Source organism: Chlamydotis macqueenii, chromosome 4 (genome assembly GCF_036417535.1).
Source record: "Chlamydotis macqueenii isolate bChlMac1 chromosome 4, bChlMac1.mat, whole genome shotgun sequence".
NCBI classification, from domain to species: Eukaryota; Metazoa; Chordata; class Aves; order Otidiformes; family Otididae; genus Chlamydotis; species Chlamydotis macqueenii.
In genome coordinates, this window is record NC_141559.1 from 77,538,666 (window position 1) to 77,565,237 (window position 26,572).

The window sequence follows — 26,572 nt, forward strand, 5'->3', positions numbered from 1 at the left end:
AGACTGCTCTTCACGTTTGGGCCAACTGCTCCACCACTTGACTGTTATGATGGTGAAAAAGTTTTTCCTTATATCCAGTTTGAACCTCTCTTGCTTCAATTTATGCCCATTGTCACTTGTCCTCCCCATGTTCACCACTGTGAAGAGTCTAGCTTCATCTTCTTGATGACCTACTTATAGGCACTGGAACACTACAACCAGGTTCCCTTGAAAGCCTTCCCTTCTCCAGGCTGAACAAAACATGGGGGCTATCCACTGAACTGATTCAAGTTTATCAATGTCTTTCTCGTATGGAGGTTAAGGGCGGGGGCTATACTGGATACAACATTCTAGATGAAGTCTAACGTATGCTGCATGCAATACTGCAAATGCCTGAGGTCCTTACTGTATCTAGGATCTTGTTTGGCTTTCAAATGATGATCTTTTTTTTTTTTATCAGTTGCCATTAGAATGGAAATTCCTAGATTTTCTTAGTGTGATTAGATCATATTTATAACCAAGCTAAGGAATTATGACAGAATTATATATGTAAAAAGGAAAGTTGTACCGATTTTCCTATATAATTTCCATGGGGGAAGGTAAAAAAATCTATCTTGGTCTGAAAAATTTAGTCCCACTCTGCCATGGACCACAACTCCTCATTCCAATACTGCCGTTAAGCCTGCATTGACTTCTCAGTAGCACTGGAGTGGGAAGAAGACACTGTATTATCGTGACAAATAATAGATCTTTTACTGAATTAGAGCTATGAGCAGACTGTGATATATGAATGACTTCCCAGAAAAGATCAATTCATTTTTTACAGTACCTCATTATTCATATGAATTAAAGATATAACTCCAATAATTCCACAGCTATTATTTTGTATATTTAAGACCTTTGAAAAAAATACAATAGAAATCAACAAAACTGACTGTGAAGGAGGAAATCATACAAGCAGAGAGTGGTCTTTATAGTGAGTACTTTAGAAATATAATTTCTCAGTCTTCTACAGTGTTGCCCCAGAGATAAAGGACTGACATTTTTACAAGGCAAAAAAAGCACCAAATTGGTCTTAGAAAGTCAACACTTTCAAAAGTAATCTTTGTAGTAGTATGAGTAGAATTATTTAGTGTTTATATCTTTCTCCAGTGGAAATTCAATGGCAAACAAGAACTACAAATGTTAATGGTACAGGTTCATTCCACTTTACAAATGAAGTGAAAGACAGAATAGGAAGATTGGATTTGTTGGAAGATGTCATCCATATTCTCCACAAAATGAGAACTAATTATTATTCTTTTTATCATCCAGCTGCAGTTTTGTCCCCTATTTTCCTTAGCCAGTTTTCAATTCTCTTCTTCTTAAACCTTTGTATAGCCAGCTATTTTAAATACTCTCTATGATGTAATAGAAAACTACTGAATTTATTAACAAGTGAGGGTTAGAAATAAAGATAATTCCATTAGCAACAAAAGGATGTGAGAAGAATGAAGTCCAACAAAAAAAAAACCTTTAAGCTCTTCACCTTGGAAACAGTGAAACAAAGAACTAAAAATGGGATGTTAAACAAGTATGGTAATGTCGGAATGACCACAGGGATTTGTACACAGGCTGTATAGAAGAATGATGGAATGAAGTAATATGGTAATTAAAATGTATTTTTTTTTTACATTGTGTGTGTTTACGATGCCACAAAAATATTCTGTCTTGTACTGTAATGAAGCTTCAGTACAACACACATTACACTCACTTCAGAGCAATTTTTGTTTCGGTTAGAGGTTTTCTTGCAAATATCTGAAGTAAATTGAAAAGCAGAGATTCCTGCAAGTGTCCAACTCAGGTCTGCAAGATTTGCCTTCAGATTGTTTCACAGTTCTGCTAAGTCATGAATGCTGTACAGTCCAGCAAGCTAAAACTGTGGGTGCTGGCACTCCACAGATCAGCACAGCGCTCTGAAAGCTGACTCTTGTCCCACAGCTTGGAACATCAGGCTGGTGAACAGGTCAAAGAAGCTGGGTTTTTTTCCTCAGCTCTGTGGAGTTTTGGTGGATAGAAAGATAGCATGAATTCCTGTTTCAACATCCTATTGCAAGACCCTTTAGAAACAAAATGCAGCAACGACAGTAACAGATAGCTGTTGCAGGTACACAGTGGTCTGAAGGACTGAAGTCCAGGATAAAGGAGCTGCTCAAGTGCCCAGGGTTTGTGAGTCTGCTCCATATCTATGACAAGCATTAGCCATAGTTTCAAGAGAAGGAGGCCCCTATTGGTGATTTTGTTGAGTTGGGGGAGAGGATTGAAATTATTTGCTTCCAGTTGAGTTCATTGTTCCCAAGATAACTCTTCTTTACTCACAAAGGAGATAACAAGATTTCATGGTTTCTGCCACAGATCATTTGGATAGATAACCTTGATGGTTAGGTCACCAGGATGTCCCAGCTGCTGAGCACTTGTGAGAGCCAAGAAAGATCAGCTGTGCATATTATGCCTGAAGGACTGTGGTGAAACAGGAGAAAACAGTTCTGACCTTACTAACAGTAGTTGATTTCTGCAGGATATTTATACAATGGGAGAAGGCTTCTGCTTTAATATGACAAATGATAGATCAGGAAACCAAAAGTACTGGTAAAGGTGACAATCCAGAAAAGTTAAACACCTTGGGTGCTAGAAAGGTCAGCAAACTGGAATAGCCAAAGAACTCCCAGCCAATGTATGCATCAACAGATACAATCCCTAGTCTCACTGATCTATGTGTAATCTGCCTCTTTCATGTAAATTGAACCCTGTATTGCCACTGACATGGGTCCTCCCATCCTCTTGTCAGTTGGGAGCTGCTTGTTCTGGTGTGTTTCTTCTGTCAAATGGTGAGTCAAATGAAGGAACTAATTTGACTGGACAAACCGAATAACTGACCCAGTTCATAGCAAATCTTTCTAGTTTGTCTCACTATGTAGCCACCTTTCACTGGTGTAAAGGAGGTGAAAATAAGAAGCTGGGATGCAGAAAAGGGTAGGACTCTAGGATCATCTTCTGAATTCTTTTAGAAAACAGAAAATGTGATAAAATTGCTACTGTTGCACAGTCTGGGGAAGCCTGAGCTGTGAGCAGGGGAAGATGCCCAAGGAGAAGCATAGTCTCTGGTCATTGTCACAGGGGACATTGATTTGGTTCTTGAGTGTTGGCCTATATATTAGGTTTTTCAGTACTAGAAGTGACTTAAATATAGATGACATAAGAATGTAGAAGATGACAGAAGAGCTTTTTGGTGCTGATCAGTGTCATTGTGGTCAACAAAACTGATTTTTCCTTATCCTTTTCCTTTGCCTTATCTTGGTTTGAATTCTCAGTAAGCCCTGAATTAAAAATAAAACTCAACAACAAATCACTCCCCTCCCCGCCAAACTCAAATCAAACACCTTTACAAAGAGAATTTCTAAACTCAAAATACAGAGTGAATTCCCTACTTGTAGGCTGAATCTTGATTAGAGTCATCAGTGAGAACATCTAATGAAGCCCACTTGGCTTTGGACTCAGCCAAAGATAGATGCCTGAATCACTTATGTGCAGACGCTTACATGAGAGCTAGATGTCTGATCAATTGAGAGCTTATCAATACAGTCAGTGGAGACCAGAAAGCTATCCATTAATTATTCATTTGGTCAAATATATGTATGGATTAAAGAGTGAGTTGAACAGTTCTCTAGATTCTACCAACTGTAATGACTAGATCTCCATTATATAGCAGCAGTTTACGATTCTAGTTCGTATGTACACACTCATTTTAGGTACCTGAATCTGCAAACTTAATTTTTTATCCCAAAAGATAAATAGAGATTAAAGCTGCCTTCACTACTGTTGTACCATCTAATATTGCGAATGCTTCATTCTCCTATGTAAATGCTTTATTTTATAATAGCTTCCAAACCAATACCAAAATTTCTCCATGATAAAATATTCTGCCACTTGCCACTCTGGTACTCAGATTTTACAACTTAGAGCTCAGAGGGTTTTGACTGAACGTAAACCTTTTGGCATTGCTGAGTGTCCATAATCGTATGTGTATCCATGGTAACTTCAGGAGAGAAAGTATGGCTGTATAATCCTTCTTAAGTAATACAATGTTATGTTTTTCTTGGTAGAAAAAGAGATGCTAGCTAGTCATAAGCATATTAAACACTCTGTGAATATCAAAGTTGCACATATACTGCTTACCAGCAAAATGGAAATTGTTTTAGTAAAATTGTAATGTGTGGTAATACTTCAGGAATATCAATACAAAATTTCTGGAGCTTCTGTTCTGAATAAAGGTGGGCAAACTAACTTCAGATCAATTGTTTTAGTTAAATCTCCTTTCTCTTAATCTTACAGTTCAATAGAAAAGTTGTAACTAATCATGCCAATCTTGTTGCTTACCAGAAAAAAGGTTAAATTATTCTCTGACTAATTAAAATGGAAATTACACCCTTTTAATATCCTATAGTCGTGTATGATAGCCTAAATATGTTCATATAAAAGTTTTTGTATGGTGTAAATGATTCAAAAATCAACATGATATAACAGTACTGTTATATTTTTAAGTAGGGTTTTTTTCCTTGTTTTCTTGTTTTATTATTTTGGATTAGGAAAAATACAGAATATTTTAGACACAGTTATGACTGTTATTTAAAACCCAAAAATATCTGGACACCATTTTTGTTTTGTACTTTTCAGCTTTCATCCTGTGGATCTTAGTAAAGCCTGTAGGAACTGTAAGACTGTTGTCTTATTGACAAGAAACAGCAGAAGTTGTACACTTCCACAAGTAAAATTAAACACAAGGCACACTTTGGTGCTCATGCTTAACTAAAACAAGTTTTGTATGCCTACTCCCTCTAGCATTTGAGGTCTATAGACGTACGCATGTGGATAGAAAATAAGTGTAGCTGAAGAGACACAGATTTGAAAAACAAAAGTGAATTTGCTGTAAAAGAGAAAGAAAAAAAGTTCAATTTCATACACAGGCAAAATGGTTTCTAAACGGAAGGGGTTTTTTTTCAGTCTTCCATGAGTCTTCAGCTGCTTTCTAATGGGACACACAAACTGAAGAGGAATGCAAGCATAGGTTCTCATCCCACAGCAATTTTCTTCTCCAACTGCTGGCCCACAGAAATTTGGCATCTGTGCTTTCCAGCCATGAAAGTAATCCATTGAGTGGAAACCTGGAGTTTTTTTCTTTCTTTCTTTTTTTTTTTTTTCTTCCCATCTATGAGATACATTTGGTGTTTTGGTGTTCTTCACAACGTCAGAGATTGATTATGCTTAGCACTGTTTCTATTTAAAGAAATAAGACTGGGAGTTCTGACATTACTCAGTACGTTTTTCTTTGCTTTCCCTCTCCCTCAGTCATGGAGGTGGGCGGGCAGGGAGAGGAGAGGAGATAATGAAGTAAATTTACAGTAGCTGTATTTTGTCCAACAAGGTAATTAGGAATCCAACAAAGATAAGAATGAGACTGTAGGTCCTGAAGATTTTAATTCTGAGAAATCTGTCATAGTAGAGCCCTCATTGTAAACAGGGAAATGTCCAATGTAGAAATGGTAAGGAAGAAAACCTCCATTTTGGACCAGGATCAGAGAACAAGAAAAAGGACTATAATCCAGTTTCCCTGTAAGTGTCTGCAGACTCTTACGTTTTTCAAACTAAAATGCTCCAAAGTCTATCATTCACACATTGGTAAGGTAGGAAAACAAAAGATCTAGACTCAGTTGTATTCCATTAACTGTGCATCTGATGTTGAAGAGTATGATAATCCCAAGAAACTGGAGTAACGGAGCTCTAGAAGAAGGATAAACTGATTACACAGAATTATAGAACTGGAAAGGCTCTTGGATGCTCAGTGCAAAGCATCGCACACTCCTATTCCAAGGGAAGAATCAACTATAACATTTGTGATTTTTTTTTTTATATTTGTTTGTCTACTCTGTACTTAGAAACCTCAAATGACTTCCAAAGTTAATGACTTCCAATGGTTCAGTTTCTTTTATAATTTAGTAAGTTTTTCTTATAATAGCTGTGCCAAATTATGCAGCCTGCATGTATTGTCCTGTTCCTGGATACATTCATAACATGTAGTCACAGAACCAGAATGATCTAGTCTGGTGATGTGCCTTTTGGCAGCAATTTTTCTTCGAAAGGAAAATGCTGGTCTGTTATTTTAAATAATTCTCTGCTGGATCCAGAGCTAATTGCTTTGTTCTCATATTAAGTGTTGGTCTGGAAGTGTCACAGCATGTTTCAATATGTGAAGTCAGCTGGTTAAGCAATTGTGATAATAAACAAGAAAACTTACGGAAGTTTAAAACTACTTAGGAATAAATAAGTAAGCCCTGAGTAACTTTAACACTGCTCTGAGCAATATACTTTAAAACTTGTGAGACCTTTGTATATATTTTCTAGAGGGCTGCACGGGCTGGAAAGATCACTCACTTTTGATTTAAGCAGACTCAATTCTCTAAGGAACCTGTTGATCTGGAATTCTGTGCATAGGAGGGAGTGAGCTGGATGTAATTCAAATATCATACTTCAACAAACACTCAAAGAAATGGTATAAAAGTATCTATGAAGTCTCTTTGCTCTTTTTCTTGGAGGAATCTGGCTGCTGGAACAGAAATAAGTTATGGAAAACATTGCATTATAATAGGATGGAGGAAGGTGCCTTGGAAATAAAGGGCATATCCATGTCTAGATGGCTTAACCTGCTACAGAATTCCCATAATCTATCCAGATAGACAGGAATTGTGGTTATGGGTGCTGAATCCATCTATGCTGAAATTTGAAATAGATTCCATTTTGCCAGGAGAATAATAAACAGAAATTCCATTCAGACATCCCAGTTTACTAATCTCTTGGCTTTTCTTGTTGATTTACCACAGGGTAGGGGGCAGAAGGGAAGTATAAGTTTCCAGTTAAAGCTCCACAAAGTTCAAACTTGTTGTTTGGTAACTCTTCCTGGTGGACAATACCATCTCACTTAAGCTACACACCTATGATGGCCTGGCAGTTTCATCTGAAAAATAACTGTTGGGTTTTTTTCCATATGCTGTACCATGACATTAGAGATCTGTGGAAGTACTTAAGTGACATTCCTCACAATTTCAAAAGAAGACTCTATGAAAGACTTTCTTCACGGTTCACTTTAAACTTTTGAACTTAATTTCCTTTGCTGATCAGCCACAATAGCATTTGTTAACCTTACAGGCACAAAGCCCTTGTTTTCCCTTATTTGAAATCTGGTGGGGAAAATAATTTAAAACAAATATTAAACATTAATTCTTAATTGGGTCACTGTATTATGCATAATTTTTCATAGACAATTTAAACAATTTTAGTGATGTAAGTATATATACTGTACTACAGAGAATGCATGATTTAACTGTAATAATGAGATTTTTATTTGGGGTTTTTACTCTGAAGACAGCTAAGAAAAATCTCAGAGCTTCCCAAAACCACTCTTTCCAAAGAAACCACAATGTTACAGAGCCCTTTCATCATCCAGCATACGGTTCTGTAGAACACAAAAATATACACTGTACTACTTTAAATTAATTCATATTTGCAGGAGAGACAGTCTGTGTGAGTGTGTGCAATTATGAAATGCATTTTTTTTTTCCTCTTGACTTTTTTAGCTGCCTCGCCCCTTTTATTTGAACACATACATATGGTGTGTGAGAGTGAGCAAGCTCTCTGTAAATGTTTGGAAGGAGCATCTGTCAGACAATAAAATTTACAAGAAAACATGCTTCTTATTTAAAGTGTATCCACTAGAACTATTGTGTTGGAATCAGTTCATTTGTATTGCTTGGAGGCATTAATAACAGCAGAGAACTGTAAAGGCACCAGAAAACTCGAACTGTTACTAAGAATCCAAGGTATTTTTTTAAAGCATTTCATCTATTCGGCATCACAGTCTTCTCACAGAAACCTGAACCAGTTGACAGACAGGAAACTTCTGATACTCCATCCAAAAAGATTGCAAACAAGAAGATGGCACGCTTTTTGCAAACCTGGAAAGTCTAAAGATTACAATAATTGTTGGACCAAAGGGACCCTCTTCAGGCATAAATAGTAAGACTCCTACTGTCTTCTCTTGCAGACCAACTCAGCTGCCAGCAAAAGCAGGTGCTCTCCTCCTGCCAGTGCTCCAGAGGAAATATTTAGTGAGTATTCACAGCTCTTTTTACAAATTAATGTATTATTAGCATTTTAGTAATATATGTATAGTTTTCTCAAAGGACAAAAGCATTTAAAAAGAAAGTTTTAAGGCTGTTATTTTAAACAGTTTCTGGAGTTCAACAGTCTGATGCAATTACCATATTGATTTAAAACAAAAATTTGCACAACATATGACAGCAACTTTAAAAAAATATTACTTTTGACAAATGTGTACCTTAAACAATCTGAAGCAATTACAATGTATTTTTTAATGCACAAGTTATGACAGCAAAGTAATTTATATAAATATGAAATGTATCTGGTTTTAAACGTTATGCTATAAAACAGCCTTTGTAGAACACAATTTTAAAACAAATCATTTCTTTTGGCAAAGTAACCTGCTATTTAATCTTTAGAAGAATAAATATATCACTAATGTCTTCCACAGAAACAGTTGCCGCTCTAATTAATTCAAGATGTGACTCTAATAAGATTTCAAAAGAAAATCAGAAACAGATTTTTCTCAGAAGTAGTACTGTGGACAAGGTTAAGAGATTTTTATTTTCATTAGAAACACTTGTCCCAGGTAGAGTTACAGATTTGTAGTATATAGCATGGAAATATCAAATCTGAAAGCATGATAATAATGTTTTTAGAAGCATAATGATTTTTAGTGTTTCAGATATATGCTGCCTTTTTGGTTATAACTTACGGTACGTTACATTTTATTAGGTAACTGTTATTCAATTTTGAGTTTAGAGTGACTAATATGGCTAACATTTTTTTTTTCTTTTTGTGTGGAAGGGAATGGAAAACCTGATGTTTCTCTACCACTCCTGTAAATTTATCTGGACATTACTTGTAACAATACTAGGTCATGCCAGCAGCTTGCCTGTGGGTGATGATTCTATTTGCACAGCCGAGGAACTTGCTAAGTACAGCATAATCTTCACAGGGAAATGGAGTCAGACTGCTTTCCCTAAGCAGTATCCACTTTATAGGCCCCCAGCACAATGGTCGTCAATGCTAGGTAAGTGAAGTATGTACAGTTTTAAGAACAGATAAATCTCTTAACTGCTGTGATCTTTTCTTTTTTTTTTCTTAATACTCAATGTTAAGATAACTAATGAAAAAGGAAAAAAGTAGCCAAAGTTATTAAGAATGAAATGCAAAAATCGAAGTATCCACAATGTTTTCAAAAATTTACAAGTGTTTTCAATTGACTTCTGTTTTCAATTGGCTGCAGCTGAAATAAACAGCGATAAGCCAAATGTTTTAGTGTTCACTCATTTTTATACACAATTTCTTAAACCTTAGAAATAAAACAGAGAAATTGAAGAAATAGGGACAATCTAAACCAGACTTTTATGTCATGCCATGTATTCACTCAAATAGGTGTTACTCATAGTTCTGACTACACCATGTGGAAAAAAAATGAATATGCCAGCAATGGTGTACGTGATTTTGCTGAAAAAGGTGAAGCATGGGTATTAATGAAAGAGATTGAAGAAGCTGGAGAGAAAATTCAGAGTGTACATGGAATCTTCTCTGCTCCTGCCATTTCCAGTGGTATAGGACAAACCAACACTGAATTAGAAGTGCATTCAAGACATCCCTTAGTAAGTAAATATACATATTGATTTTAAAAGTTTATTTTATGTCACTAGCACCCAAAATTAAATATTTGAGTTCTCATCTGTAGGAGCAATATAATGGCAAGAGTCAGTAAAAAAAACATGTCACATTGCAGGGAGCACTGCACAGGTTCTATAAAGTAGAAGAGCATATTGCCATTTATTTAAAAAAATTTTAGTTTAAAATTACTATAAGCCGGACTGGAGCATTTCAAAATAAGTGATGCAATCCTGACGGATCACTTTGTTTCATTAGGTTTCATTTGTTGTACGAATTGTTCCAAGTCCTGACTGGTTTGTGGGTATTGACAGCCTAAACCTCTGTGAAGGAGACCACTGGATGGAAGAAGTATCAGTAGATCTATTTCCGTATGATGCTGGAACTGATAGTGGTTTCACATTTTCCTCCCCAAACTTTGCCACTATTCCACAGGACACAGTTACAGAGGTAGGTGTATATACATAGTTTAGCACTTCATGCCTATATATTTTAAGTCCTCCCTTTAAAAGATAACTCATGTGAAACTGATTTCAGCAGTGCTCATGCTCTCTCTCTATGGATTTATTACATAGCTGATAACGCTACTGCTTTTGTTTATTTTCTGTATCTTTCAAATGTATTAGACAAATGGAGATAGTTTGTGAAAATCTGCTTTACATTTAAAGTATTTTTCTGTAAAAGCTGAGTATTTTTAGATGATGTATAATGATTCTTAAACACCAGGAAAATAAAAATTAATCACAAAAGTCCTGGCGTTACTAAATATGGATCTAAACAGGAAAATTCTTCGTAGTGAATATTGATATGGGGAGGAGTTTTCAGTTAAAAACATTGCTGAAACCTGAAACTCTTACATTTGATGGAAGGGAGCTAAGGAAAAGCAGAGGAGAATTTTTCATTACTACTGCGGTGACCCCACTTTCAATCTCTTTTGCTTGCTCAGTACTTTATATGCCTCATACTTCGCTTTTGTCATCTAAGGGTGGTGGAAAACAGATCATTTTCATTCAAATGTTTTGAATAATATAAGCATTCAGTCAATCCTCTCTTTAAGGTCAGTTTTTCTAGAGCCAAATGCTGTGCTAATGAGTAATGAGAAAAGGAACAGAGAAGCTGGAAAACAATAATTTTGGCTTCCTATATCTGTATGACAGCTGCCATAGCATACCTAATATTATTATTTAATACTTTTGTATCCTTCTTTGTAATAACATTCACTTCTTCCCATCAGACCACTCCATACATTATTATGTTCTCAGTACCTCCCACCCTAGTTCCCTATCCAATGAATCCCAATTCATTGTGCCCTGTCTCAAAACATTATGCACAAAAATTCTGGGATTACCAGCAGTAGCTGTGTGAACTGTGGTTCATAGAAACTGTATATGTGCATTTTACTTGCTAAAAAGTATTAACATGACGTGTAAACATGATTTTATAGTTATCATCTTACTAATATGGCATAGTTTCTTTAAGGTTCCCCTTTTTATTTCACAGATCACTTGTTCTTCTCCAAGTCACCCAGCAAACTCATTTTATTATCCCAAACTCAAAATTTTGCCACCTATTGCTCAAGTAACAATGGTGAAATTAAAGAAAAACCAGCTTGGTCTTCCTGCATCTTTTCTTAATGTTGCAGCTAAAAGCAATGAAATAATAGACTCTGTCTCAGGTAAGTGATTAGTACTTTGATATGTGCAATTCTGTTATTTCCATTCATTCAGAAAATATGTGGAAATCTGGCAGGTGATGTGGATGAAATAGGTGATTAGGCAGAATACTCTCCTATCTGCATTGAAATAGTTTCCAGGCTCACAGATGGGAAATAAAACAAGCCTGTTGACATAAAAGAGAATCCCTGAAAGAATAAGGAAAGGATTTCATATTTGAGCTATGGTTCAAAGCTTTGGGTTATATCCACAGTGAGGGCTCCTCAGGCCTCAGCATCAGCATAGATCAGTGAAGTTTACGAGAAGTAAACTACACTTGATGAAAATCAGAGTTCACAAATTCTTTGCAGCTTTGAAGTAAATACTCATCCTTAAGTTTTTACATGACGATAGAGCAAAATAACTCCTATTGTTGTCTCTTTCTGGGGCAGATGACTTGATAGTTGTATGCAATAAGAATTGATAGAATTCAATTGATTTGGACATATTTGTGATAGCAACATGCATTCTGACAACAGAAATAACGTTCTCTCATTTTTTTTCCTTAAAAATATTAGCTAATAACCTTGCTTAGGTAGGAAGACATGAAACTATTTATTCAAGTTAGTCTTAAGGTTAATTTTTAACTCTCCAAATTAACAAATATGTTACTTGCTCTAACGGAAAGATAGCCATTGGACAGTGCCCACTGAGATTTTTCTCTTTACACTTTTCTAGTAGCTTTTTACGAAGTGTAAGAGGAAAGATTAAGAGTAAAAAGACTGACAATCTAAATAATATTTGAGACAGCAATAAGTTAAATCCCCAATGTATTCCTAGCTGCTGTGTTCCAAGAAGAGTTTCTCCAGAATAAGTCTGAAGATTGCACGCCTCTGGCTCTGCGCTGAAGTCACCTCACAATCACTAAACAAAGCTTATTCCCTACACAGCTAATAATGCATGATTTATACTTCAATAAATGTATTTTTCTATCAATTTATGGTATTTTAATGTATTTCTATTAGTAAAGAAGACACATTGAGAGTGCTACATATCTCGTTTTCAGTCATAAGCCTTTTCCACAACATTTGAAAGGAATATTTGTCCCTCTTCAAGATATAAATTTAAAACAAGGCATTTAAAGTGTAGTATTTGAAAAGAATTTTTAATAATATATCCCCACTTTATTGTATATTAACCAGAAACTCAGTCTATTAAAAAGACACATTTAATTACCAGACATCAAACTGTGGCCCTCATTCCCACTAGAAATACAGGAACGAGAGATCTTCACAGAAGTGGCAAGCTCCATTGTAATACCAGAAATATTTACCCAGAGGCCACACATTTAGTATGGTTTTATGCACACCTATCTTACCCACAAATGATATAACATACAGTTTTGATGCAATTTCCTGTGACAAGCAATACTTTTATTTAACCTGCTAAGGAATAATAACCTATATTTCTATTATATATATTTCCAATGGAAGTATACATTATGAAAAGTACTTTAGAGTTTCTGACTTCTTTTCTTGCAGTGTATTAAAACTATATTGAAAACACTGTCAGTATTAAAAAGCTTCTAGTGACAGAGTAACTTTCTTAGCAAAGGGAACAGTAGTGTGCATACTAAACAATAGCATGATTTAATGATAAAAAAATGGGACTTTTCTTTATTTCTGAAGCAAATTTGAATAGAAGTTAAATGGAATTTGATATGAACAACTATAGGAACAATATTTATCTGCAAAGAAATACAAATATACCTAAATAAACCAGAGAAAAGCTTTAAACCTGGTGTTTTTAACAAGCCATGCAAAGGTAAATGAGTTACAAAATTGATAGTAAATGGTTTTTAATGTAATTTTTCAAATGGAATAATTTTAATAATTGTTTTCTTTGACAGGAATTCTGTATTTTTCGTTCAATAAATAGTATGCTGCACTGCTGATATAGTAACTCAGAGAGTCTCCAAACTGCAATAATAATGATAGTAGCAGTGTCAATGAGCTTAGGAGCTGAAAAGAGTCGTTTGTATTTATGAGACAACATAAGGATTTTATTAATATCACATGTATTTTTGTATAAGAAAGGACACTATTTGATCATCATTCCTTAATACTTTGCCAACTATGTATCTGCCTTAAGCAAAAATTTATGTAAAGTTACCTTTTTCTTGTGTATATTGCAGAAACACCACTGGACTGTGAGGTTTCACAATGGTCTTCCTGGGGTCTCTGCAGAGGTCTTTGCAGAAAAACAGGGACTAAGATCAGAACTCGTTTTGTACTTCTTCAGCCTGCCAATAATGGAATGCCTTGTCCAAATCTGGATGAAGAAACAGGATGTGAACCAGAAAATTGTGTCTGAAATAAAGAAAAGATAATAATTTAGATAATTTAAAAGTAGGATAAGTTCAACTAAATCTAAACTACATGTCAGTCAATGCTCCTTATAATTTGGGTATACTAGCACTATTTTGCTGAAAAGGTATACTAGCACTATTTTGCTGAAAAGGTATATTAACCTGGTTTCAAAAGTTGTTTTTTTAATATCAAGGTTTTAGGGGGTTAAATTCCTAAGGTTTAGTACGACAACAGTACTTGATCATTTACAGACCTAAAAATCCCAAATAAATCCTTGCAATAAATATACTGTAAATTCTTGGAGTACCCTCTAGTGGCAGAAAATAAGACATTTCAAAAAATTATCCTTCACACATGTAAAAATCTTTCTGTCACAAAATCTAAACTAATAACGTTCTTAAATACTGTAATTTGTTGATCTACATCTATTTATACCTAGAAATTAGGGTTTCTTTTCTCTAAATTATGTTTTTATAATTTATTGGCATTTTTGTTGTCTTTCTAAACATGTTTACTATGCATTTCTTCAAAAACTACTTACATAAATCAGAGAGACCAGATGTTTGCAGTGTGGTTAACACAACAGTATAACTGAGTAAGTTGTCTTGACACTTCTGAACATCTAAAAATGTATTTCTATTTTTTACTCAAAAGTGAGAAGAGTATCTGTCCTAAGGACACTCAGCCAACAGCATTCCTAGAAAAAAAAACAGAAGTGTTGATACTAGTAGAAAAATTCAGAACTTGATTAAAAATGTTAGCTGAGTTTTAAAAACTGACTGATTATTGGTGTGTGTCCCCCATGAGACAACTATCTGAAAGTTAACACTGTTGACCATAACATAAATTACATCATCTTTATGTATTTAGTAAATGTGTCCATGTTTCTTTGAATGTGTTTGCTGCTCTTTGTGTCATCCTAAACTTTTTAATAGAGAAAACTTACCAATGTTTTAATATTATCTAAAATTGAAGTATACACAGATATAGCAAAACACAATATGTTAGAAAGTGTTCCTGACTGCAAGTTTTAATGCTTAAATAAGCATTATAGAATGAATATAACACGGCTTGTAAAGAATGGTGGCTACCAACTGGGAAAAGAATTTTGTAATAACACTGTTCAATAGAATATGTTTACAGTCATCCACAAAACTTCTAGAACACACTGCAATTTTACAAATATACAGTGCAGATATTGAACAGGAGAGTTGTTTTGAGTAAGTTCTTTTTGGAATATGCCAAATATCAGAAAATTTATTACATATTCTCTGTAGGGCTGAAACATTTAAAAGGTGCTCTGTATTTTTTTCCAAGAGTTATATCTTGCAAAGACCCAAAGAAATTTGAAACTTTATCAGGCCAGACTAAATTCATCCTGCAAATGCTGATAAAAGCACAGTTGTTTGAGCTAAGTACAGGAATTTCCACATCTTCATTCTTCAGTTTCCCACTGTTGCCTGTTTTTCAAAATTGTTTCACTTACTCTTTTTATTACAACTATTTCTTTTGGATTCCCTTGTTTCTATTCTATAAAGGAAATCGTGTTTCCATTTTAGTATCAGTTTCATATTTTGTGTTTATTTAATTTCTCTGCCTTTTCAATTTTTCTCTTTCTTCTTTTTATATTAATTTTTACTCATTCTATATTTTCTGTTAAACTTATTTACTGTGTAGTTACACAGTTATTGCCATCTCAGAAAATAAGCATATATTGAAGCATATATTTAAATATTTTGAGGACAGGAATTAATTTGAAATCAATTGATCAACTGGTGATTAGACTAAATTCAGTAAAGGTCTTGGGCAGAAATCTGACGCAAGTCTAAATTATGACTTAAGGAAAGGAAACCCAGAAACCACAAGATACCCTTGGAGGAACCTTCCCGGTAGTTCTCTAAACACTAGGGTTTTTCTTCTTCTCATGTCCAGAACAACCAAAGACCTAGACCCAGTAGAAGAGTATCCGCACCTGTAATTGTACACATGACTCAAATCTAGGATTTCAGTCCTATGAGATACAATTTGATAGTGGAGCAGTCCCACTCAAATTGCTAAAGCCAGAAGTTTCCTAAAGGACACCGAAGAAGAAGGAATAAGAGGGAGAGGTGGTGTAGAAAGGGAAGTGAATACGTAAAAGGCCAATACACTTCAAGAAACTCCAATTAGTGAAAAATAACTTTTCTATTTTAGAGTGTTAATATACATGAACATTTATTGCGAGTTCTTTCAAGTAGAAGTTTCCTGGCCAGTCAGTTACCTGCATATGTTTTGGTTTTTGTAAGCAGTAACTTCAGGAGACCTTGGTAAATACGGCATCCTTTAAGGATGCCCGAGTGGCTGCATAACGTTTGGTGCGTAAATATTGTTCCAGGTATTCACTTTGCAAACACCAGGGATGGAGACATTTCTTGGCAAGACTGTGGATACAGTGAGTTATAGCAAAGCACATTTCTCATAATATATCTTTATTAAACCGATTAGTGAGGTATGTGATCCCTGTGTGGATATGGCTAGGCCTTTGTAGCTTTTACTTTCAGCACAGTCTTGGATTTGTCTTAAAAATTTTGGAACATTGGAGAAACACAGAGCAACTCTTCCTTCCCTTTCCCTTACATCCAATGTTATAGATGGCTGGCAGTCAAGATGCTGTGGTCCTAAATAGATGAGATTTAGGGAAGGAAATAGGTAAATTAATTTCTGGGTTAAACTAATCTTAGAAAATACTTTCGAAGGAAACTTGAAATGGATTTGTAAAGAAATTTTTTTTTAGCAAGAACATTTTGTTGGAAGAATCAGCTTTGACACCTTGGCAGATATTCTTGCAGAATGGAAGACATGGTTAAAGGTAACTATAGCAGCAAAAAAAGTGACCACACACTTGAACTGTGGTCCTACAAAAATAATGAACACCAAATTCAATTTCTATAGTGGAATAGAGTACCTCTTTACTGACAATAGCTTGTCCAGTACCTTAAGGAATTTAAGGACAGTTAGCTGTGAACAAACAATGGCTCTTCATATTGTCTCCTCGTTAGGCAGGAATACCAGTTGAAGCTATGTATGTATTTACACTTTCCTGTGGGCTGTGCCTTCTCTGCAGACATCCAATACAGCATCTGGCTAGTTAATGACTGGGAAAAAAAAAACAGAGTATTTTTGTGGATAAGTCAGGAAGGGCAGATGTGATCTATGAACTGAACTGAAAAGCTCTTCCTCGTACCTTAGCATAAATGTTGGCTGTGTGAGCCTTAGGTGGACTAAAGGAGAGAACAGAGATTTTGTTCTAATAGATACTCCAAAATGACTGTGATGGATGCCCAGGGGCGTGAGAGCGGGTGGGTGTGTGTGAGAGAGAAACAGACTTACTAACTGCAGTTTGAGGTTCTGTTCCATTTTGCCAAGTAAATATGCCTTCTCACAACCAAGGAGAAGCTGTATCAGAAGGGACAAGTAGGCTGACTCTAACTGACCAAACCTCATCCACCACACCTACAAAACTTTGTAGGCAATTGTCAAAATGGTAGAGGGTCTGCTGTTACAGATAATTTTGAGGAGGAACAGTTTTGGACTCAGCTCTACTTCTTGAAAAACAGCCACACAGCCCAAGTTAAGCATGGTCACGGCAACTAATGTGAGCCTAACTTCTAGAATGGGAGAGAAAGTGTATGCCAGCCTTTCTGATCACTGAATGAGCACTGTCCCCAGCAGGACATATTAGAGTACTTAGTTGTACCGGAGGCAAGAAAGTCCATTCCATGATGTCGTGGTTTTGTTAGTGAGGGGGGGCCTAAGGTGGTAGCTTCTGTAGGAAACTGCTAGAAGTTGCTCCCCTTTGTTCAGTGGACTCAGCCGGGCCTAGGGCGGACCCGCTGCTGGCCAAGGCCGAGCCAATTGGTAGCAGAATGTTCCATGATAACGCCTCTGCGATAACGTATTTAAGAAGGGGAAAACAGAAAAAAAAAAAGAGAAGATGTGAAGAAGCTGAGCGGGGGCAGAGGTGCAGAGGGGGAGGCGCAGGCCTCATGGGCCTTGCAGGCCTCACCCTCTGGCCTCTCGCCAGGCAGCCGACTGGGCCCGACTCAGTCCAGCCCGGCTGCAAGAAGTGGAGAGGAGATGAGAAGTGAATAAGATGTAAAAAGGATCCTGAGAGACATCTGCCGGCCTGTTGTGAGGAACAGCTGCAGACGCCAAGGTCAGTTCAGAAGGAGGGGGAGGAGTAACGTGGCTCCTGGCCAAGATTCCTCTGCAACTTGTGGTGAAGACCATGGTGGAGCGGGTTGTCCCCCTGCAGCCCATGGAGGTCCACGGAGGGGCAGAGATCCACCTGCAGCCCATGAAGGACCCCACGCTGGGGCAGGTGGAGGCCTGAAGGAGGCTGTGGCCCATGGAGGGCCCGCTGGGACAGCTGTTCTAGAGGGACTACACCCCGTGGAAGAGATGACCCAAGCCGGAGCAGTTCCACGAAGGACTGTGGCGTAGGGGTGGGACCCCACAACAGAGCAGGGGAGGAATGTGAGGAGTTCTTCCCCCAACCATGAAGCAGCGGCGTAAAACAACGTATGATGAACTGACCGCAACCCCCATTCCCTCTTCCCCCCCTGTGCCGCTCGGGGTGGGGGGGAAGGTAGAGATAATGTTAAGCTTGGGAAGAGGGAGGGGTGGATGGAGGTTATCTTGTTCTCTGTCTCATTATCCTGCTATTTGTATTAATAAATGAATAGTTTTCCCCAAGTCGAGTCTGTTTTGCCCGTGATGGTAACTTTAAGGATTTCTCCCTGTCCTTATCTCAAACCTCGAGCCGTTTTTCTTATATTTTCTCTCCCTCTATTCTCTCGGAGGGTGGGGGGAGTGAGAGAGAGACTGCGTAGTCTGGTCCTGATTGGGGCTGAGCTACGACACATGATATTCCCAGTCCCAGGTAATTGAAATACATTGAGAATATCCAGTCTGATCTATCCAACATAATGTCAGCCTACTTCATTACAATATTTAACATGCTCAGAAAACAAGTCTAGCACTTGATGAAGCAATTCTGAAATCAGCTGAATCCTGTTTAATTTGATGTACTACACAAGTTGTGTCCATGGTAACTTACAGGTACAGTGAATGCCTGAGACAACAAAATGCTCTCCATATGCTGCATGAAAATCTGATCACCTGGAGGCTGACTCATTTTTGTTCATTTGAAGTCCAGCAGCCCTACTATGTGTCATGGTTTAGCTCCACCCAGCAGCTAAAATACCACAAAGTCTTCCACACACTCTCCCCCATCACCACTACAGTGGGATGAATCAGCAGGAGGAGAATCAGAAAAGAAAGTAAAACTCATGGGTTGAGATAAAAACAGTTTAAGAGAACAACAGAGGAAAAGAAAACAGAGATAGAAAACAGACAAACAAAAATAACAGTAAAATATCTAAGCACATAATTAATAGTACAATAACTCAGAGCAGATCCTGACACCCAGCTCCCTCACCACCGTTCCCACTTTATATCCTGCGCAAGATGTGACATGGTATGGAACAGCCCTTTAGCTAAATTGAATAAACTATCTCAGTTGTTGGCTAATTAGTAAGCTATCCTAGTTGTGTCCCCCAGCCACAGGTGCTACCAGCTCCAGTTCCTCTCCCAGCTCAGGTGAAAATTAACTTTATCCTACCCAGAACCAGGACACTATGTTAGCATTTGCTAGCTAATAATATGTCTGCCCCAACTAGTCAGGGTAGAGTGAAGGATAAAGTGGTGTCCTTTTGTACACCTTGTGTTCTACAATTGGATCATGAAATTTTGGAAACCTCAAATAGTCAATTAAAAGCTAAAAGGATGATTGTTATTCAGAAAATCTCCCCCCCCCAATGTCATATTCATTAGTGTTTCAGATTCTTTTATTGTTCAAGTTCTTTTGACTTTCTTATTCATACTTCTTTCAGGCTTTTTATGTAGTCTCTGTGGGTTTTGTACAGGTGTGTACATATGTCCAATGATTTAGGTTGGAAGTTACAAGATTTCTTAATAAAAGAGGAATGAAGCTCTGGAATAATCATGCAGAATAAATGGGAAATATAAGTTAACAAGTTCATTTAAGTTGAAAATTGAGCAGTTTATAGAAAGAGATAACCAATATTGTTGCTTATAGTAATCTAGAGAAATGATCTCAAGTACCTAAGAAGTGCTTTCCAGTTTCATGTTCTATGTGTTTAAAATAAAATTTTAATGTAGGTGCTGGGAAGGAAGAAAGATTTTACAAGTTCTCTTTTTCATGTTATCTCATTCTGCAGAACATATTGTAGTTATTTATAAATGTGTAACCACCAGCTGCCTTTTCTCACAGTTTTTATACCTCTCTCAAAAATACACTGATAAGCAGCAAGCAAGGAATGACCACAGCACTGCATACATTTGTAAATAGTTACCTTCAAAAGCAGTACAACTGGGATACATAAAAACCATGAAAAGCCAATTAACAGGATTTCTTATGAACTTTTGGATTTCTTTTTCACTTGCTTTATATTTTCACAGTGGAGAAAGAGAAGAGAAATGTATAATCGAAGATGTTCCCAGTGACACGTTGGTAATTGGTAGGTACCTGTCAATGTTATACAATGATCTAACCTATGCAATCATAAAGATACCTTGTAATGTAGCCGGAAAATCTGTGACTGATAAATGTGGTAAAATTATGGTGATATAAAAGAGGGCAGATTGAAAGTAAACACCTGCAGCAGGGGTCAGTCATAATGTCCTCACACATTGTGTGTATCCATCATATAAATAAGTGTAGATTTTCAGAGCGTTTAACTGATTAGACAAAGAAAAAGACTGTCTTCTAATTCTACAGCAGTAGAATGCTGCCTCAGTGTGTGCTTCTATACATTCCGAATCATTTACTCATTCATTCCAGAATTTCTGTAATATGGTTTTCCCCATATGAATGGGAGAGTTACTTTTTTTCATTAACGTTGGTCTGTCAAGAAGCAATTTGAGATGTATTAAAGTTCCATTTCACCTGGGATATCACAAGCACATTAAAATGTGATAGATATGAAAGATAATCCTAAAAATGGAATTTGAATACAGAACATTTATGCTTTTGGAGGTCTCGGCATGCCTTCTGTATGCTAATCTGGCCAGAGCATTAGGAGTAATCAGAAAGTATTACTTGTTAATCAACCATTTTTGTAGTGTTCTAGAACATTTTCTAGTGTAGTAAAAAATTTATTGCATTTTGCACTGTTAGAAAGTGCCCCTTCAGTAGTTTTAGTCATAAGCACATGAAATACATATATTGTTTTATTGTTAATAATTTATCTTTATATTTTTGCTAAAAAAGCAATAAAGATGTTTAATATTAAGCTCTGTTTTATTTAACATATTTTATCTATGTTTTTATTCAGGGAATTACAAAGTGCAACGCTGGGATATACATAAACAAGAATTTCTTGAATCTGCTCCTGGTTTGGGAATGTTTGTGACTGTCACAACTCCTTCTGCTGAGGTAAATATGCTTTACGAATGTTTCTGTAGGGTTATGAGTTGACTTTTGGCACTGGCAGGTAGCACTATCTAACAATACCACACACTTCTGGAGAAAAAGTAAATCTACAGTCTACCAGGTCATTCAGCATTTTGATACTGAAAGGTATAAGCACCTTGTGATTACTATCAAAGTAAATAGAGATGAAAATGTTTGGTAATGATGTGTGTGGGAAATTTTTGCATTACTATGGGATACAGGAAACTGTCATTAGCAATAGTAAGTGACAACTGAGAAAATAGGTTAGATTAAAAAAAATAAAATTCACTAATGAAATAAAGTGGTACAGAATGTACTTGAGCAGCTGAAAGGAAAGCTGATCATAAACTAAACTGTAAAAGTCAAGATTACCATGAGCCATCATGTATAGAAACTGCCTGCGTTGCCATGAGGTCCTGAGCTTTTTCAGCAATGGACAATTTATTTCCATGCCTAGACAGGGTCTTAGTTTTCAAATTTTAAATGTTTTAGAGACCATTGGCTTTTGAACGTTGCAGAAATCTGTAGCATTGCAATGTTCACTGTGAGCTAAAATTCTTCATTATTAATTATTCTAAATCTTCTGAAATTCAGATAAATGTAATTACTTCAGGAGGTTAATTGATTGCTTTTTCATCCAGTTCACAGTACTGTTTTTTGATTGTTTTATTGATATTTATGATGCACATACCCAACATATGTAATAACTAAATTACAGGTACTACTGTCAAAACTGTATGGGCCACAAGGAACATTTTCTTTTACATCCTATCTGTCTGGGGAACATATTATCTGCTTACAGTCGAACTCCACAAGATTTGTGGCACTTGCAGGAAGTAAACTGGTAGGTGTATTTCTTAAGTATTCTTTGTTGTAATAGTATCAATTGTTTACAAAGTGCAGAGATTACAAACTAGATGAGAAATTGGTCCAACTTCTAGCAGATTGTTCAGCATTTCCTAGTGATTAAAGAAGACAAACCCACAATTAAGAAGATGAAGAGATAAAAGACCCTGTTCTGATATTTAAGAAGTCAAGATTAAAGAAGCAAGACTGGTAACAATAGAGCCATTTAATGTTTGTACTGTGCTTTAAATGTGAAAGATTCTGATCAATCAGAATTTGGTTAAAAAATATAGATATGTAAAACTGGCTAACACTAACACTTATTGTAAAGATATTCCATGTCTTCACTACCTTAGATTGAATTCCTAAATAAAATTTAGGATTTTAATTTTTAAGAGATACTCAAGTTAAGATTATGTAAGCATACTTTATATTGTCTGCTACCAACAAAGTTGATCTCAATGCAGATTTTGAAAAAAAAAAAAGAAGCTGCCAAAGGAGATATCATGGCTCTAATCTATTTCAGCAAACAATTTCATAAACACTGTTTTGAAAATTTTATCCATATGCCTCTTCCCAAAAGACAGTTGAACAAGTGAGAATTACTCTCTAAAACTGCTTATTTTTTTCTCCAGTTGACTGTAAAAGAGTTAGATAATCAACTAGATATAAACATCTCGTAAATGTGTTAAGCGATCATAGAATTGTTAGGGCATTCTGCCCCTCTACTCCACTCTGGTGAGACCCCACCTGCAGTACTGCATCCAGTTCTGGAGCCCCCAACATAAGAAGGACATGGACCAGTTGGACAGGGTCCAGAGGAGGCCACAAAGATGATGAGAGGGCTGGAGCACCTCTCCTATGAGGACCGGCTGAGAGAGTTGGGGCTGTTCAGCCTGGAGAAGAGGAGGCTCCGGGGAGACCTTAGAGCGGCCTTCCAGTGCCTAAAAGGGGCCTACAGGAAAGACGAGGAGAAATGCTTTAGCAGGGCCTGTTGTGACAGGACTAGGGGTAATGGTTTTAAAATAGATTCAGACTAGATATAAGAAAACCTTTTTTTTTTTCACAATGAGATTGGTGAAACACTGGCATAGGTTGCCCAGAGAGGTGATGGATGCCCCATCCCTGGAAACATTCAAGGCCAGGTTGGACGGGGCTCTGAACAACCTGATCTGGTTGGAGATGTCCCTGCTCCTTGCGGGGTGGTTGGACTAGATGACCTTTAAAGGTCCCTTCCAACCCAAACTATTCTACAATTTCTGCTGTACTACAGAAGAATGTCGTTTCAGCAATATTAGGATGGAGTGTAAAATGCAAAAAGCAGTCCTAACGGTGCTCATTTTTTAAACTAGTTTGGACAAAGAACATAAAATATTATCATGGTGGTTGAATCAACACTAGCATAAAATAATGACCAGCATAAAATAATGCCCTAACAGTAGTAAGGATTTTAAATTTGTATAATTAATTTTAAAATAAAATTAAGAAAAACTTTAAATATACCATGTGATTCTAATTTTAGGAAATATTTCTATAAGCAATTAAACTATTTTCCCGTAATGAGCTTAAATGGAAATTATCTGTTGCATCTTTTTTTTTCTAACCACAGAAGACACAGTAATGAGACTATTTTTTTCTGTTTGCAGCGTATCCATTTGGACATTAGAGTTGGAGAACATTTTCTGGATGAATCTGTTGTTCAAGCCAAAGACCAAGTAAATGAAGTTAACATTAGACTAGAACATCTAATTGAGCAAATTCATCACATATCCAAAGAACAAAACTATGAAAGAGTAAGTATGTTCCCTAATGAAGGTGTTAAAAATATTGCACATAGGCTTATTGATTTATAAGTTATTATGAGTTTTATTATTTAATTGAAGTGTTATTTTTAACTAACTCACAAAAATCTATTGGTATTTAACCAATATAACCAACATTACCTGGCAATATATTTTTAAGCTGTAACATAAAAACTAATTAATCGCTGTGAACTCATGCCTATAGCAACAGGTGTTATTTTAAAGCACAGATTTCCAAATATAGTTTTCTTGGTCAGAGCCAGCCACAGCAGCTGAGCAGGTGGCAGGTACCGCTGCTGGTGATGTTGCCAGCTGTTGCTTCCATGCTGGTCCGTGCGCATAAACTTTATTGGAGTGGGTAAGGAAATGACTGAGTATGTATTTATATAACTCCACACAGTTAAAAATAAAGCTTTCCTTCAAACAAGTGTACACCTGTTGTCTTCACTTTTCTAAAAAAAGAAATTTGGCTGCAGAAGGGTTCTTGACTGCAATATGGAAGTGACTGTAAAACTGAAAAGGCTTAAGCCTATACTAATGGAATATATTTAACACAACCTGTATTTAGTGAATAATGGAAAGCTCTGTTTGCTTTTCTGCTTCAGGATACTCTGTCTGCTCAGTTTTGATTTGTAAAGATACCCACCTAACGGATAAGAGCAGACTTTCGTTTTCATCAGTGTGAAAAAAAGTGATTGTTCGCTACCATGCAGAAGAGGGATGCCTGTCTAGTTGCACAGACAGCAGCATGAAACATACAGATGGAAAGAGATAATGATTACACTTTTCCTTTTTTTCTTCAGGAGCGTGAAGAAAAATTTCGGAAGACAAGTGAAGAAACCAACAGCAATATTTTGTGGTGGGCTATTGTACAAACACTAATCCTCATCTCCATTGGAATCTGGCAAATCAAATCTCTCAGAGATTTCTTTATATCTAAGAAACTCGTTTAAGCCTTATAAAGTAAATGCACAGATTTGAAAATTGCACACCATATAACGCCTAACATCCGAAGAAACCTTGTATATATGAGAAAATTTGCTGTATAGCCTCTGGTATAGCCTCTGGTATCCTCTTACATTTCAGTCCTTGAATCCCACCTCTTATCTATTTCTTTTCCTCTGCAGACATAAAGCTAAATCTAAAAAGGCTCAATGACTGAGGCAATAGTTAAGTTCAACTCAGGATTGCTACACTTTAAATAGAAATCTAAAAAAAGTTTCCTAACATTTCAAAGTTCTCTACTGTTGTGGTTTAACCTCAGCCAGCAACTAAGCACCAGACCGCCGCTCACTCACTTACTCCCCGCCCCCGGTGGGACAGGGAGAGACTCAGAAGAGTAAAAGTGAGGAAAGTCATGGGTTGAGATAAAAAAAAAGTTCAATAATTTAAAAAAATACGGAAAAGAGGAAAAAAAAAACCAAAGACACAGAAAAATAAAACCCAGGGAAGACAAGTGATGCAAATTAAAACAACTGTTAACCACCACCAACTGATGCCCAGCCAGTTCCCAGGCAGTGGCCCCCAAGCCAACTTTCCCCCTAGTTTTATTGCTAAGTCTAACATCACATGGTGTGGAATATCCCTTTGGTCAGTTGGAGTCAACTGTCCCAGCTGTGTCCCCTCCCAACTTCTTGTGCACCCCCAGCCCACTCGCTGGTGGAGCAGTGTGAGAGGCAGAACAGGCCTTGACACTGTAAGCACTGCTCAGCAGGAACTAAAATATCAGTCTGTTATCGACACTATTTTCAGCACAAATCCAAAACATAGCCCCATACAAGCCTCTATGAAGAAATGTAACTCTATCCCTGCCAAAACCAGTACGTCTACTTGCTTAGAAACCTTATTGTGTACCAACATGAGCAGCTCAGCTTGTCAGACTGACTACAATTCAGATCATGGGCAAAGAAACAACTATGTCCCCTGTGGTGCTTAATTTGGTGAGAGTGTCTTGAACTCAACCGATGTATGTGTAACACCTAGCTTTTCCTTAAATATAATTGTGACTGTTTTCTTTTAAAATATTCAAAGTTTTAAGTGACAGTGTACCCCAGATTTAATATTACAATCAGTGACTGCAGCAATTACTGTGGAAGAGAGAGACCCAGACAAACAATTTGGAATTTTATTTACTTTTTGCTCCTGCATAAGCTCTAAACATTAGGCTTGAGATCTGACCTTTCCCACAGTTGTTTGTGTAAATTATGGTCTTTATGAAGTACACCAAAGTAAACCAAGTTACAGGTTTCCTGGTAAACACTGAATTTGTGCCCACATATTTTATTTTAATTTATTCCTACACTAAAATCTTAAGTCTGTTTCTCTGTTGGAGAATTATTTTTATTTTAATTATTCAACAACTGTAACATGACTGTCTGAAGAACTTAACTGGCTTTTTACTTAATAATGTATTTCCATTTCACTTATTGCAGCTTGGTTGAATATATCTTTATGCCTTAATTTAGCTAGTTTATGTACAACTGGCACACTAGCTACAGTATCATGTAATTACAAGTCAAAACTTGTGGTTAAAAATTCAGATAATTAACTTGACAAAGCAGTAGTAGTGTAAGAAGGAATTGG

General features: G+C 36.5%; 2 protein-coding genes across 2 annotated transcripts; both read left to right on the forward strand.

The window, feature by feature from the left end:
* The first annotated feature begins 8,113 nt into the window (after window positions 1-8,113).
* SPON2 (spondin 2) lies at window positions 8,114-14,906 on the forward strand. Its single transcript, XM_010128967.2, has 6 exons — window positions 8,114-8,177; window positions 8,977-9,202; window positions 9,568-9,791; window positions 10,063-10,254; window positions 11,305-11,479; window positions 13,651-14,906. The coding sequence occupies exons 2-6, from the start codon at window positions 8,980-8,982 to the stop codon at window positions 13,827-13,829; spliced, it is 993 nt and encodes a 330-aa protein (XP_010127269.1). The 5' UTR covers window positions 8,114-8,177; window positions 8,977-8,979; the 3' UTR covers window positions 13,830-14,906.
* Window positions 14,907-20,276: 5,370 nt separating this feature from the next.
* On the forward strand, window positions 20,277-24,942 carry LOC104487766 (transmembrane emp24 domain-containing protein 11). Its single transcript, XM_010130832.2, has 5 exons — window positions 20,277-20,406; window positions 21,223-21,323; window positions 22,060-22,185; window positions 23,834-23,980; window positions 24,793-24,942. Exons 1-5 carry the CDS (start codon window positions 20,277-20,279, stop codon window positions 24,940-24,942), a joined length of 654 nt encoding a protein of 217 aa, XP_010129134.1.
* The last annotated feature ends 1,630 nt before the right edge of the window (window positions 24,943-26,572 follow it).